Genomic DNA, 15,833 nt, shown 5'->3' on the forward strand with positions numbered 1-15,833 from the left:
AATCAATTATGAACCAGCAAACTTTTATTTATTTATTTCACATGTAATGTCAACAGATTAACAGAGCAATCATGAAAGAGAATTGTTGTCGTACTGTATATACAGTAGTTTTTACCTTAATTTAAACAAATCCAATATTACTGCCCATCCAGTCTTCTTTATCATGACATCACAGAAAATACCTAAATACGGAAATCATATCCTGCTGTTGGTTTTCTGTAGGTTTACTGTAAAACCTACAGTATTTTAAGCCAAAGTTATGGTTATCAGGTTGGAGAAAAAAATGAAACGCTGAAAAAAGAATCTAATTTTAACCTCAATGCTCTAACCTCAATGTTGTGCACATGTCTAAAACATGAAGCGAAAGAAACTGCCCTTTCATGCAGTAGTAAAAGTTTCATATACGTCCGTAATGCAGTCAGTCAGCACATTAAATAAAGACAGATAAATTAAAAAAATGTTTCGCATCTAACAGCACATTTCCGTTCGCATTTATTTATTTATTTTATTTATTCTTTAATCAAGATACCATTCCAAGGAAAACTCTTGGTTTCCTCTCTGAAAATACACACGGTTGCAGAAAAACAGGTAACTGCCAAATTTACAGTGGGGTGCGAAGACTTTGCCACCCCTGCTCAAAATGCCTTTTACAATTAATTTCTGAGTGAACAGAAGCTGTAAGGGAGCAAGGGCGGGAGACCAAGTGCGACCGGGAAGGGATCCATAGGCGAGGAAATAACGAAAAAGGGAATCAAACTCCCCGGCGATCAGCCAACTGAAAAAGTGACCTGAGCTATACTGGTCAGGAAAAACAAAACGAGATTATTTTCATCGGAAGTCTCATACGGGCTAAACCTTATGCGCCGAACTCTGCCAGTCGCTCTTCAAAACAGAAGCGAGCGAGCGACCGAGCGACCGAGCGACCGACCGAACTGAAACACCAAAGCTCAGAGCAGTGCCAGGAAGAGACTTAAATAGGTCGTCAAGCAGCTGACTGCAATTGGCCATGATTACACCCACCTTCCACATGCGGGAGGTAATCTCTCCTGCTGAACTAAACTGGAAAGCCCTCTAGAGGCCTACACTGGTAAATACTGAAATGTTCAGCAGTAGACAGTGAAAACCATAACAGAAGCGAGCCTGATCTCTAAATCGTTAAACATTACACATTTCTTCAAATGTAAAGCAACATCACATTTATTTTAATTCTTTAGTTTCAAAAAAAGTCCCAATGCAAAAGTTTGGGAACCCTGTCAATGAGTACTCTGTAACTCTTTTTTTCAATTCTTGGTTTTAGAATTTCCCCCCCTTCTTCCTGGCAAAACCAGGAACCACAAGCTCAGAAATATTCTTCTGCATGCCAAATGCCACATTTTTAGGCCCCTTTTCCTTTTTACTATTTTTAAACAATAAAAAATGAAAATACATTCAAGAATACAAGAATGTTTAACTGTACTATTTAGAGTTCAGGTTTGCTTTTGATCATGTTTGCTTTTTGATCATGCTTTTAAAGACACCAGCTTTTAAGGAAACACAACAAGCTCATAGTTTTAATGAGCCACTGCATCTGTCTCAGTTTCCATCTCCAGTGTTCTGGTAGTCATCAGCCTCTTCTTGTGCAGTCACAGTGTCTTTCTGGTGTTTGTTTTTAACCTACGATATGGAGCATACAGACGCACACACAGACATGCACACAAACACATACAAACACGGACATGGACACACACACACACACACACACACACACACACACATGCACATACACAAACACGCACACACACACACACACACACAGACACATGTACACACAGAAACACACACACACAGCCATGCACACAAAAACACACAAAAACACACACATGTATACATGACCACACACAGATACAGCCATGCACACATTGTGGTGGCCCAATCGGGGATCGGTACACCACTGGAGGGAAACGGCCAGTACGCCGGCGCCAGGAGCTGGGGAAACAGATTAATCATGTATATTTAACAGAGCGGCACCTTGGAGAGAGCCCGGGAGGGGGGATCAGCACCAAGGCCAGCACCACCCGGTGTGAGGCGAGTGCGGAATGCGACCACACGCCACTAATAAGTTTCTAATTGAACAGGCACAGCTGAGCCGAGTTCGGGGAAGAGAGCGGCGCCCTACAAAAGGAAGAATTCCCGAGCAGAGCGGGGCTCATGATAGAGGGGGAGAGACTTAGAGCCAGTGTGTGAAGTGTGAGTGAAGATTGTGTGCAGAGTGTGTGCAGAGTGTGTGCAGAGTGTGTGAAGAGTGTGGCTAATCAACGAAGGAATTTCGGGGAAGACCACGGGAGGACTTCGCGAAGGAAACCTAAAAATCCCGGATTCACGTGAGCGGACTGTTCTCGCTATAACCCAGCTAACCTCTCCCTCTTTAACCGTAGACGGAAGGACTGGCTAGGCTGAGAAGGAGGTCTTCCAAGGCCGGGGAACCTTGAGGATTGGATGGCCCCGCCACCAACAAAGACAGGCCAACGCAGCCGCGTGGATTCCGGCTCCTTTTTGTTTTTACGTTTTCGCTGTTCCTAATTTTTTGCTACGGTTACGCACCCTTTTTTTTAAAGACAAAGTTCTGGGTTGACCTCCATTATCTTATCCAGCACCACCTGTGAATAGACCACCGTCTATTTGTCACCGTGACCTGCGGCTCCTTCACGGGCATCCTGGCCCTGTGTCTCCACGGAGCGGGGGGAGTGCTTTATCGAGGAGTAATGCATGGTTTCCAGCTCTGCCTTGTTTCGGTCCTCTGCCAGGGGCTGTGGGTCTGTCCCTCCCAGCTGTGGGTCCCTGGGTTGGGTGGTTGCCATGGTGGTGTGATTAGAACAGCACTTCATGTGTATTTTACTAGTTATGGATGTGTTGCTTTAACTTGTGGAAGAACCTATGCAAACCAAGTCGCTTTGGATTAAAAGCGTCTGCCAAATGACTAAAATATAATGTAAATATAAATGTTTGTGTGTGTGTGTTTGTGTGTGGTGTGTGTGTGTGTGTGTGTGTGTGTGTGTGTGTGTGTGTGTGCGCACGTGTGTGTGTTTGCGCATGTGTGTGTGCGTGTATGGTATGTGTGTGCATGATCATGTGTGTAACTGTGAAACACAGGACTCACCCCTACGGTGTCCTTCCTTCTAGTATCAGTAGACTCACTGTCTCTCTTTTTCCTAAGAAGAACAAACAATAGGTTACCCTTGCCCAATCTAAATGTATAAATTGCCCAACTCAAATTACAGGGCAGTTAATTTGGCTTGCGGAATTGGTGACAATGAAAACCTGCATACACACCAGCCCTGCAGGAATGGAATTGCCCACCCCTGCTTTTGAATGGTCTTCATGATGAGGCATATAGTCACAATGGCGCCAACTACAGCAGCAGCACTAATCGGCAGTGCGGTAATGTTGAAACCTGAATGAAGGACATGTCAGTTAGATGCTGAGAAACAAAAAAAGGGAAATTTGGAGAAGCAGAACGATAAAAGCCAGCATTACAAAAGATGCTATTTGGAGTGCCATCGCTGTCACAGTTGGAGCTTCTGGTACCTATTAGCCTATTTTAATGTGTCAAGCTAACATCAGAATGTAGTTGCTAATTACATTGTCAAATTGACTGGTGAAAGTCGCTGTGAAATGTGGCGTGCGGTATGCTGTGTTTGCTGTATCGGGGGCGACATGGCTCAGGCAGTGCGAGCAGTCGTCTGGCAGTCGGAGGGTTGCCGGTTCGATCCCCCGCCCAGGCAGGGGAAAAAGTGGAAAGATGACCTTTTGAAACTGCTCTCGGTTGTTCAAAGTGTAATACTCCCTTCCGCGAATTGAGATGACATCAAGCATGCAACAGTTTACCTAAAATTTATGTTAGTGCCAACGTACAGTGTTCACAGTTTAAAAACATAATAAACATCGGAGCAACACTTTAGCTCATGAAGTGGCACACTGTCAGGGCAGTGTCTACTCTATGTGCTGACAAACTGAACTGAAGCCTACACCTCTTCAAGCAGCACCTCTCCCCGTCCCTCCCTACCTCCCTGTGAACCTTTATTGTTGTCTTTCTGTTGATTTACTTTCTGTGTATCAGTATTTTTAGTTTGGCTAGGTAAGTGGTGTTTGGCTAGTTAAGGGGTTTGTCCATACATTTCTGTGTTGTAGTTTGAAGAAGAAAGAAAAACAAAAACAACAAAAAAACAAAACAAAACTCAAACAAATCGGCCCTGGTCCTTGTCTTTGTTGTGCAGGTAGCAGTTAAAATTGTACTTCCCTCTAGGGTCTTTCAGCACGCTTATCACTGGTTATGGGTACGTATTTTGTTGTACGTCGCTCTGGATAAGAGCATCTGCCAAATGCCAATAATGTAATGTAATGCAATGTAATGTGATGTAATGTAATGTAATGTAATGTGCATATCTAAAGGAAAATGTTGAAAGACAAACCACATGCTCTCTTCAAAAATTAACTCTGCATAAAATAGTATACAATATACAGTCCCTTCAGAAAGTATTGGGACAGCAAGGACAGTTCCGAAATTCAGCTTTTATTCCGTGGTAGTTTTATCGAGATTTGTTTAACAATGTAGAATATTTCACCATTTGTGTCAGACCACCTAATTTTTAGGTGAGCAAAAGTATTGGGACATGTGACTGACAGGTGCTCAGCTGTGTTCTGTTAGATTGATTGGTTAAACAATAAATAGTTCTGAATGTCTATTCTTGGTTTTAGCCTTGGGTTTTTCCTGTGAAGACTGCATTTGTGTTAGAAAAGACAAACCAACATGACTGGAGTGCTGTGAAAAGCCAGCCGTTTTGAAGCTTAGAAAAGAGGGGAAAACCGCTGGCGTACTGAGCAACAGACATCGAACAGGTCGACCAAGGAAAACACAGAAACATTGTGAGAGCTGTGAAGAAAAACCCCAAAATATCAGTCACTGACATCTCAAACAATCTCCACAGGGCAGGGGTGAAGGTATCTCAATCAACCGTTCAAAGAGAGCAGAGATATAGCACAGTATACCACAAGATGCAAACCACTCAGTAGTAAGAATTGGAAGGCGATATTACAATTTACAAAGAAGTACAGAGATGAGCCAGAAAAGTTCTGGAAGTTTTATGGACTGATGAAACCAAGAACCTCTACCAAAGTGATGGAAAGACCAACATGTGGAGAAAGAAGTGATCTGCTCATGATCAAAAACATACAAGCTCATCTCTGAAGTACGGTGGATGAAGCGTCATGGCTTGCATGGCTGCTTCTGGTGTGGGCTCACTAATCTTTATTGATGATGTCTACAGAGCAAGCCAGTGCACAACTGGGTGGGTGAGTGTGTTTTAAAATGAGTGATCGAAGACAAAAGCAGCTCTATGGTATATTGTCTGTACAGCACCCATCTCTGATACTGAGCCCTTCATGTGTGAGGTTTTCACCTCTGTTTGGACTGAGTGATTGAAGACAAATTCAGATCTAATCCTGTCTGTACTGCGCCCATCTCTGATACTGAGGCATTCTGCACACATTTCAGTTTCAGAAATATGATTACTCAGCGTAGTGGCGCCCCCTGCTGTATATTTCTCAGTGTCCCACTTATTCACCTGCAGCACGTCATATTCAGGGCTGATGTTGGCGAGCTGCAGACTGGCGTATGTGTGACCGTCCCTCCCTCCCTTTAAAGAAAAAGTCACACAGATGGTGGAAATGTAACATACAGGAGAAATCGGGCTGAGCTGCAGTCAGTGTGTTTCAGAAGAGGAAGAGGAGGAAAGGATGGAGAGACTTACTGGGAATGTGTAAATGACACCCAATGAAAAACAGCTTAAACAATGTATAATTATTCTAAAAACTTTAAAAGATGTTCTGTGCAACTGGATGGTGGAGGACAAGGTACCACAATGTGGTGCACGGATGGTCCTCACAGTCTCGAATTGACTGTATTCTGCTCGTGTGAGTTTAGCTGTACTCTGCACTGTGTAAGTTTAGCTGTACTCTCCATGGTGTGAGTTTAGCTGTATTCTGCTTGTCTGAGTTTAGCTGTACTCTGCACTGTGTAAGTTTAGCTGTACTCTGCTCTGTGTAAGTTTAGCTGTACTCTATACTGTGTGAGTTTAGCTGTACTCAGCACTGTGTGAGTTTAGGTGTACTCTGCACTGTGTGAGTTTAGCTGCACTTTGCTTGTGTGAGTTTAGCTGCACTCTGCTCTGTGAAAGTTTAGCTGCACTCTGCTCTATGCGAGTTTAGCTGCACTCTGCTCTCTGTGAGTTTAGCTGTACTCTGCACTGTGTGAGTTTAGCTGCACTTTGCTTGTGTGAATTTAGCTGCACTCTGCTCTGTGTAAGTTTAGCTGCACTCTGCTCTATGCGAGTTTAGCTGCACTCTGCTCTCTGTGAGTTTAGCTGTACTCTGCTCTGTGTAAGTTTAGCTGTACTCAGCACTGTGTGAGTTTAGCTGTACTCTGCTCTGTGTACGTTTAGCTGCACTCTGCTCTGTGTGAGTTTAGCTGTATTCTGCTCTGTGTAAGTTTAGCTAAACTATGCTCTTTTTGAGCTATGCTGTTGTCTGTGCTGTGAGAAGAAGAAGCTGGAGAGAGCACGTGTTTCAGAGGACACCCACAGACTTATTCACTCTCCAAAATTGGCTGTGGAATTAGCATCATGACGGAGGCTGTGATTGCAGATGATTCCAAGTTGGGGTGTGATTTGGAGATACACCGCCGCAATTTGGGTACAAAATGCAATACAGTATTCAGCACAATCAGACAAAGCCCTACCTCCCTACCTCCCTGTAAACATTAACTGTGTTTTTTGCTTGTGTATTAGGATGATACCTTTGTTAGCTTTGTTTGGCTAGGTAACCAGTTCATTTTGGGGTGTTGCGGTATTACTGTTGAAAAAAAAAAATTCATCCGATGATAAAATAGGCACTGGTGCTTATTTTTGTTGTACAGGTAGCAGTTGAAATGGCATGGGTGTGCACTTCGCTCTACATCGCTCTGGATAAGAGCGCCTGCCAAATGCCATTGATGTAATGTAATGTCATGTAAAGCAGCAGTGTAATGCATACAATCATGGAGATACGGGCCAGGAGCCATCAACCATCAGAATGGGGAAAAAAATTTGATTTAAGTGACTTTGACTGTGGAAGGATTGTTGGTGGCAGACAGGGCGGTTTCAGTAACTCAGAAACTTATGATATCCTGGGATTTCCACTGACCCTATCCCCTCTTCTCTTCTCCAGACTATCACACCTGATATTCTCCCATTTGTCACCTCCCTTGTCAACTCCTCCCTGTCTTCTGGCTGTTTTCCAGCATCCTCCAAGAGGGCCCACATCACTCCGCTGCTAAAAAAGCCTACTCTGGATCCCTACATCATCCAGAAAAGGACAACTCCGCGACGTCCACCCCGCATGACGTCTAGCTTGGTTCAGCCAATCTGGCTGGAGCACTAAACTTTCCCGTATAAGAGCAAGACACGTTCTTGGCATCACTCTTCTGCTTCTTCTCTTCTCTTCACTCTCTTCGCCCACTTCTTCGACGCACCCTTTTTGGCCATTCGTTTCAGCTCATCTGCTCCGAGACTCGGACAGAGGCTGAATGCTGCACAGTGCACTACCAGGCCTACGAACACACCCAGTTACCTAGCGTAACTTCGTGGCCTATAGAGAGTGGAAACTGCACGTCTTTTGGATCCAGCAATGCGTATGGACTCAGTAAGACTAAACAAGCATTTGCAGGCATAGCCAGTGTTAGATTAGTCTTAACTGTCTATATTTGCTTTGTCTTATCATTTGAATGTATTCTGTTAGCCGTGTATTTACTTGAATTGATTCGTCATCTTTCGCGCATATATAGAGTGAACTACACAAGTAGTCGCCCAATTTACCTTTCCTTTGTCCAAGGGACACGCGCGCTCGCACGCGCACACACACCCCCTACTACTAACTTCCCCTACTAACTTCCCGTTAGTTTATCTGTTCTGTGTTTGTACGTTGTTTAATAAATATATTTGATTAAACCCCGGTCTCCGTTTTGGAATCACATAGACATGAGAGCCGAGTTAAAGCAGTCTTTCGAAGAACTTCATCAAGCCAGTTCATCTTCAATCATTAATATTGGTTATTTTAATTATTAATTGAAATACTAAATTTGTGGTTGGATATTTCTGATAACAGTAATTTTATGAGACTGATTACTTTTTGCAGTTATATTGCTACATAACATTAACTGGCGCCCCGGTTTCGTAGAGAGTAAAATCCCTACGTTATTTGGCAGCCCATGCGAGGACCCCTACATATTTTGGAGCCTGTGCGAGGACCCCTACACTGCTAATACCTCTCCCCATCTGGATCTCTCCATTTCCCTTGGGGATACCACACTCACGCCATCACCCAGTGCAAGGAACCTTGGCATGGTGATGGGCAGCAGACTGTCCCTCTCCGAGAACATTGCGGCGGTGACCCGGTCATGCTGGTTCTTCCTATACAACATACGGAGAATCCGCTCCTTTCGCACCCCCTAGTCGACCCAGCTCCTGGTCCAAGCGATGGTTCTGTCCCACCTGGACTACTGCAATTCCCTCTTGGCTGGCCTCCCAGCGTCCGGCATCAGACCCCTCTAACTTATCCAGAATGCAGCAGCTCGTCTGGTCTCCAACCTTCCCAAATACACTTTGTTGTATGTCGCTCTGGATAAGAGCGTCTGCCAAATGCCATTAATGTAATGTAATTCATGAAATTATTCAAATCTGGCATTGTCACTCAGTGCGCTGATCAGCTTGCTGGCTTCCTCTGGTACGGTGGCAATATGTGGCTGTAAAGTAATTTAACCCCAGGAGCATACACCGATAGCCCCCATCTTCTCTGCACCCATACGGGCGGGAGACTGTGGGGAAAACCGCATGCATTGTTCCCAAAACAGCTGCCGTCCTGAACCCCCTGTAAATCCCCCTCCTGTCAGGGTGCAACATCTTTTACGGGAAGGTTTCAGGAAGCACGGCTTGTTGGGCCCAGTCATTATTATCTTGGACCCCCCTTCCTTACTCCCTTCCTCTCACATCTCCCTCATTCCTCAGTTTCCCTGAAAGTATGCATAAAGCATTGGATGTTTCATGACAAAGTCAGTTTAGATAATATTCATGTTTGAATTATTCTGGTTGTTTCAGTGCCACTGGTGCAATGGTTTCATTTCTGCAACAGCGAACCTTGGACACCATAACCAACCAGGAACCAAGGAGAAACTGTGTGGAGCTCTGCCCCAGTGAAAGCCATGTGCCTCAACCCCCCTGATCAGATTTTGTTTCTTGGGGAGGCCTGGCTCCAAATTCCAAATGGTTATAAAACGCCAGATGGTTCATTGGTTCATTGCGGACCCATTTGAGTGGTCAACATCAAAGGCCTGGATTTTGGATTTAAGGAGACCAAACCAAGCAATCGGGGGAGGATGCAAACAGACTGAAAGAGGTCAGAGACTGTGCCATTCTGACATCCACCGGGAGGTCATTCCACCACCGTGGGACCAGGACAGACAGCAGTCGTGAGCAAGAAGTGCAGGTGTGGCGAGAGGGAGGCACCAGACGGCAGAAAGTGGCAGAACGGAGGGGTCTTGCAGAGAGAAACGCCATGTTAATAAGAGATGTAGGAGGAGAATGGAATGCGACAGTATTGCAAATAACCACACATTACAACAGTGGTATGCAGAAGAGCATCTCTGAACACACAACGCATCATAACCCTAAGTGGATAGGCTAGAGCCGTAGAAGTAAGTCTAATAAATAAGTCTAATAAAGTGCTCACTGAGTGTATAAGAGTGGAGTTCTGGAGTCCTGGAAAAAAACCAAACAAAACAGTCATGATGCTTGGACATTGTTCATGTATATTGCATATTGAAATATCAGACTTGACTCATTTACAAAAATTCAACAGTTAAAAAAAGGTTCAATACTGGTTCCTCATATTTTAAACTATTCATAACAGTGACTGTCTGAAAATTAAGTTCCCCACATTACAATAACATGGGGAACATAATTTTGGGTTGGACAGGACACAGGATAAAGTAGGGCCTACAGAAGACTACAACCCTAGGTCTAAGACAGATAGTACATCTTACATCTGAGGAAATAAAAATTGGTGAGTCTTCCAGAGGATTCCTACTGTAATTTAATGCCTATGCAAACAATGAATTTATTGAATTGAAGGTCTTATAGTTTCTGGATACACACCTTTGTACAACACTAGAAAAGGGAAGTGCACATGCCATGTCCCAGAAAGTACATGCAGAAAAGCAAATTTACATAATAAAATAAGTATAAATGGTGGATAGTGGTTGCACACAATATATTTATGTGACTATGTTTATGCAATAGTTTATGTGACTTCAGCTGAGTATTTGTACAAGTACTGAAGTCACATAGGCAATAATGCTCCATATAACCACTGCCCATAATTGTGTAAAGTAAATCCTGTTCCAAATCTTTCTGACTCTTGGAAAGCTAAAATTAGTCAGGATTAAGTTGAATTGCATTGAATAGTGATAACGTGTTGCAACAGGCTTATAACAGTGCTATGTTGGCTTTAGAGTATATAGCTAAAATCAAGTGTTACATGGACAACAGCTTTATTTCGCTCCTTTGATTTATTATTTACAGATTAATTTTAGTCTCTTTTTCAAAATAAAAACAAAAATGTCATGGATTTTTTTTTTTATATTCAGAGAACTGTAAAAAAGAAGGCATTGCTCACACACACACACAAACACACACAGATTTCAAATCCGGGGAACAATAATGATAATTATTGTTATCATTATATCATAATAAATTTTCCCCAACAATGCAAATCAGAAAGGGACTGCTCCCAGTTAAAAGTGAGCCCTGTCACTATCTTTCAGAGAGCTGGGGAGGAGGAGCTTGGTGAAACACTTGGCCCCGCCTCAGTTGCCTGACGGACAGACACAGAGGCGACTTTGACCCATGACCTTCATTCAGTGGCTCTGCTGGTTGCGGGTGGATCGAGCTCATTGGACGGGCGATTCTTTGTGTCAGATGACGCATTGTCATAGACCGGACTGGTTACGGCAGGGGCCTCCTGGACGGATTTGCGTTTAACGAATTTCACGGAGGCGTAATGCAGGGCGTCTTCAGCCGCTCGGCTTCGGGTCTTGGTCTCGGTCTGTGTAACTGTATCCGTCTGTTCCTCTCCTTCTCTCCTCTTCCTGCCCACCACGAGGTGGTTAGCATAGACATCCTGACCAGACTGCGATGGAAGACCCTGGAAAAAAAAGAAGAAATGTTGGTTTCTCTTTGGAGCCTGCGAGCAAAAGCAGTTCCCGTTGTTTCTGTTTGAGCTGTGCACATGATGAACTCTATCATAGCTACCACGGAAGGCGTGCGTTCACACGGTGCCTGAGAAGGGCTGGTCGGCTCCTTCATCTCCTCAATCTCCTCAGGCGGATCATCTGCGCATTTCTCGGCCGTCCTCGATTTTCATTCAGAAGCAGAACACATGTGAATAACGCCACACAGACAGACTGACAAGTCAGACACAGAGACCGCTTTCAGGATATTTTTGGGATGTGAAGTATAAGCTGAAAAGTGTTTCGGACATCTTACTTTTTTTTCAGGTACAGAGCTACACCCCACAGCAAGCTTGTCACCAGGGCCCCCACTAACACTCCAATGAGCAGGGGAGCAGTGGAGAAGAGAACTGTGGGACACAAATCCCACTTGAAAATGTTCACAATAATAGCTCATTTTAAATAGCCGTGTAAAAAGAAATGGTGGAGTTTGGCAGATGTACTTGCCGCACACCCAGCTTACAAAAAAAAAAACATTTTCACAATGTTGCTGCCAATGTTATAGCACTGACAAAACATTCTGGGAACGTTGCAAGAACATTTTGTGTGAATAGGGAAGCTGCTGATTTAAAGGAAGCAAATAATAAAGAATAAAGCTGTACACCAGTTGGTTCATGCAAATAACGAATCAGCCAATCATGTTGCAGCAACTCAACATATAAAAGCATGGAGATAGAAGTGACTACTTTCACTAAACAATGCTTCAAAATGTTCACCTCTATATCAGTGCATGCTGTGTACATATTTACCGTAGCGTGAGTTCCCATTTACCTGAGTGTCGCTGTGGAGACGGGACACAGAGCTGGAGGCTGGAGGTGCCGAGAGTGTTGGTACTGAGGCAGAGGAGAGTGGCCGTGTCTCCCTGTGAGTGGCGCATGGTGAGGGAGCTCCTCAGGCCTGTGTTCCCCAGCTGCTCCTCCCTGATGACTCTGTCAGTAGAGTTAGTGACCCGCAGTCCAGACACACGCCACTCCATGCTGGGAGAGGGATTCCCACGGCTCTCACAGGAGCAGCTGATCTCTGCTGCAGTTCTGCTGCAGCTCCCAGAGCCAGAGATCTGAGGCATGTCTGAACACAGGGTGCCACAGTTAGTAACAACACAGTTCTATACTGTATAAAATGAATATGATATAATTATCAAACACTGAACCTACATATCACATTCAGCTGTACAGTTGTTGAGTTCTCCTTGCCATGTTCATTCTGTGCTTCACAGTAGTACTGTTCACTGCCATTGGACTCAGTCACATTGAAGGTGAGATTCTGTCCAGTTCCTACAGTGTTCATCTCTGTCCCATTCACTCTATACCAGGTGTAGTTCTGCACTGGTGGGTTGGCTTTACTGCTGCAGGTCAGAGTCACTGAGCTGCCCTCTAACACTGAACCAGAGGGACTGACTGACACTGAGGCGTTCTTAGGAGGATCTAGGAGATATGAGAATACAAATGCAATATGTTTTTGTTGCTAATTCTGTACAGCGTATTAACCATGGGAACAGCTTGAAAAAATATTATTATTATTAATATTAATATTATTATTATTATTATTATTATTATTATTATTATTATTATTATTATTATTATTACACTTATTATTATAAAATGCCTTGATTTAATCAATCTAAGAATAATACTGTGAAATAGCTGTCTTACATCGGACTTTGAGAGTCAGACTGGCCTCAGACATCCTCTGATTGCCTCCTTGTTGCAGTGGGTAAAGTGCCCTGCAGGTGATCTTCTGCCCATGGTGGAGGTGGGAAGCAGTGAAGGTCAGATCAGAAGACACAAATGTGGTATTATCCTCATTCTCTTGCAGTTGATCCACACTGTCACTCAGCCTGGGGGTCCATGTCAGATTTGGGGGGAGTTTGGGACAGGGGGCTGCAGCAGAGCAGCTCAAACTCACAGAGGTCCCCTCCATCACCTCCTCCTTCTCTGTGGTTAACTTGAGTTTGGGTGGAGAGTCTAGGAGACATGGAGGCATGAGAACGGATTAATGGGTCCTCTGATCACCACATCAACAGTGACTAACATGTTATATTTACCTCGGTATTTACAAAAAGAAATCCTCTAACTAGTCAGTCGTTTTTGCATTCCTTGCTCTTTTACATCCAATGTATCTTTTACATCCAGTATGCCTCTTTAAAGACAGCAATTCCACCTCCGGTGCCTCATCTTAAAGCCAAAGGGTTCCAACATTAACACAATGGCACACAATTAAAAAGGCATAAGAGCAAATGCAGTACCTTGTGCGTTAATTTGGACACCTGGAAGAAAATTATACTTGACAGGATGCTGAGATTCCAATCTGAAGATATATTTATTTCTGTAAGTAGGAGAGGAAGGGAACTGGTCCAGAATTGTGGTGCAGTTGTTCATCGTCAGTTTTCCGATGAGTGTTCCTTTAATTTCATTCTGGTCGGGCTGCTTCTCAGCTTTATTGGAATCAAAGACTACTCTGCCATTATTTCCACCTATTTTCCATTGTCCTCTAGCCTCTGCTAAGTATTCATTTTTTGGAGATGGGATCTTAAATCTGCAGGGAATCAGCACACAGGATCCACTCAGAGCTTCTATATTCTGAGGCATCCAGACTGCCCACTCTCTGCCCAGGGCTCCTACAACACACAACACAGCTCTGTCACAATATTACACTGGTGATCCTACAGCACACACACAACACAGCTCTGTCACAATATGACACTAGTGATCCTACAGCAGACACACACAACACAGCTCTGTCACAATATTACACAAGAGATCCTACAGCACACACACAACACAGCTCTGTCACAATATTACACTAGTGATCCTACAGCACACACACAACACAGCTCTGTCACAATATTACACTAGTGATCCTACAGCACACACACAACACAGCTCTGTCACAATATTACACTAGTGATCCTACAGCACACACACAACACAGCTCTGTCACAATATTACACTAATGATCCTAGGGGGTCTCTTAAGCTCCATTCTTTTGAGCTCCACCTTGCAGTAGGCAGCCAAAGAGGATGAATCTCTCAGTGCCAGTCATGTTTCTGTGTGTCAGGGAGATGCAGAGACGAAGAGCGTAACTGAAACAGAGAAGCACTGCACTTAGAGAAGTGCATGTACAATGCTACTTTACAAACTAAATGAAGCATATGATGTGTCATTCAGATTTATATTGAGAAGAATTAACACGGTGTGCTCACATAAGGCTGGTTTACCATGCAATAATTATGTTTTATTTTTCAGTGGATATCTCCACTGCAGAAATATTGACTTAATTCTTGTCTGGGTAACTGAGTCATGAACCATGTCGATGATGAGTTTCCCCAGCAATGCTTATTGACAAGGAACACAAGAACAGGGGTGTGTGTTAAGTAGGGATGTTGAGCTTTGCGGAGGGGAGGGGATACAGGGTCATAGGGGTACGGTTTATAAATATAATACTATAAAAATATTTCAATATTTTTCAGTGTTTGTCAAACAATTCCCTTATCATCGTATAAGAAAGAAGTTTTCAATAGAGTTCAATAAAGCTGGGTTAAATAAGGGGAATGATGAATATTAACTCTGTTCATTCACCCTTGTACTCCTCTTATGAAAAAACCTCTCTGCACTTGGACACTTCATGCTTTAAGGGCGGCCTGTAGTGTCGTGGTGAAGGTACAGGACTAGGACCCGCAAGTTTGGTGGTTTGATTCCCCACAATAAGATCCACATGTTGGGCCCTTGAGCAAGGCCCCTAACCCTGCATTGCTCCAGGGGCGGATTGTCTCCTGCTTAGTCTAATCAACTGTAGGTCGCTCTGGAGAAGAGCGTCTGCCAAATGCCATGAATGTAAAAATGCTGAAGTTCTCTTGAATTTATTAACACACCGTTGAACATATGAAATCGCACAATAAAGAAGGAACTGAACATGATGTTACCAGAAAAGAGTTTGCTATTATGCCCCAGTTCAAAGCTGGAACATTTTAAATGCCCGAATGAATGTTTTAAATAGTATGTACTAAGATTAGTAAGCTTCACCACCTTTAGCACACTGTAGCCATAGCATACTGAATAAAACATTGAAGAAGGTACTTACTTTGACTGTCTCCACAAAAGATGCAGTCACAGTAAAATGGAACAGCCTCCACATCATCAATATGAAATCAATTCCACAACAACCAACACTTCAATACAGGACCGTCAGTCTATACAGTATACTGTCAGGAAACTAATCCTTCATTTTGGCTCTACTAGGTCCATCAGCTTGATGTATTGAGTCTGTATGAGACGATGACCACATGTTTAACCCACCTATTATGTTTGAAGTCAATTTCACCCCATTCAGTGTTTGACATCTCTGAAAAAACAGTTATCCTTTTTTCCATCTTGATACTGTATGATTTTAAAAATGTTCTATTTTGGTGGGATTAAATAATACACATGGAATAGACATAATGCTTTGTTTCCAGGAATGTCAAAATGTTTCTTTTGCGATA

The 15,833-nt window shown here is 43.5% G+C and overlaps 1 protein-coding gene across 1 annotated transcript; it reads right to left on the reverse strand.

Moving 5' to 3' along the window:
* Positions 1 to 11,605: 11,605 nt before the first annotated feature.
* Positions 11,606 to 13,731, reverse strand: zmp:0000000650 (sialic acid-binding Ig-like lectin 10). Its single transcript, XM_061257515.1, has 5 exons — positions 13,599 to 13,731; positions 13,006 to 13,317; positions 12,508 to 12,777; positions 12,125 to 12,421; positions 11,606 to 11,703 (listed from the first exon to the last, which is right to left on the reverse strand). Exons 1-5 carry the CDS (start codon positions 13,729 to 13,731, stop codon positions 11,606 to 11,608), a joined length of 1,110 nt encoding a protein of 369 aa, XP_061113499.1.
* Positions 13,732 to 15,833: the final 2,102 nt, after the last annotated feature.

Source organism: Conger conger, chromosome 1 (assembly GCF_963514075.1).
Source record: "Conger conger chromosome 1, fConCon1.1, whole genome shotgun sequence".
NCBI lineage: Eukaryota > Metazoa > Chordata > Actinopteri > Anguilliformes > Congridae > Conger > Conger conger.

Excerpts from the sequence above, each read along its gene's own strand:
- zmp:0000000650 (XM_061257515.1), bottom strand. The coding sequence starts at position 13,731 with ATGAACAACTGCACCACAATTCTGGACCAGTTCCCTTCCTCTCCTACT. Across the intron at positions 13,318-13,598 it reads TGTCCAAATTAACGCACAAG|ACTCTCCACCCAAACTCAAG; the intron begins GTACTGCATTTG and ends CATGTCTCCTAG. Across the intron at positions 12,422-12,507 it reads TGTACAGCTGAATGTGATAT|ACATGCCTCAGATCTCTGGC; the intron begins GTAGGTTCAGTG and ends CCCTGTGTTCAG.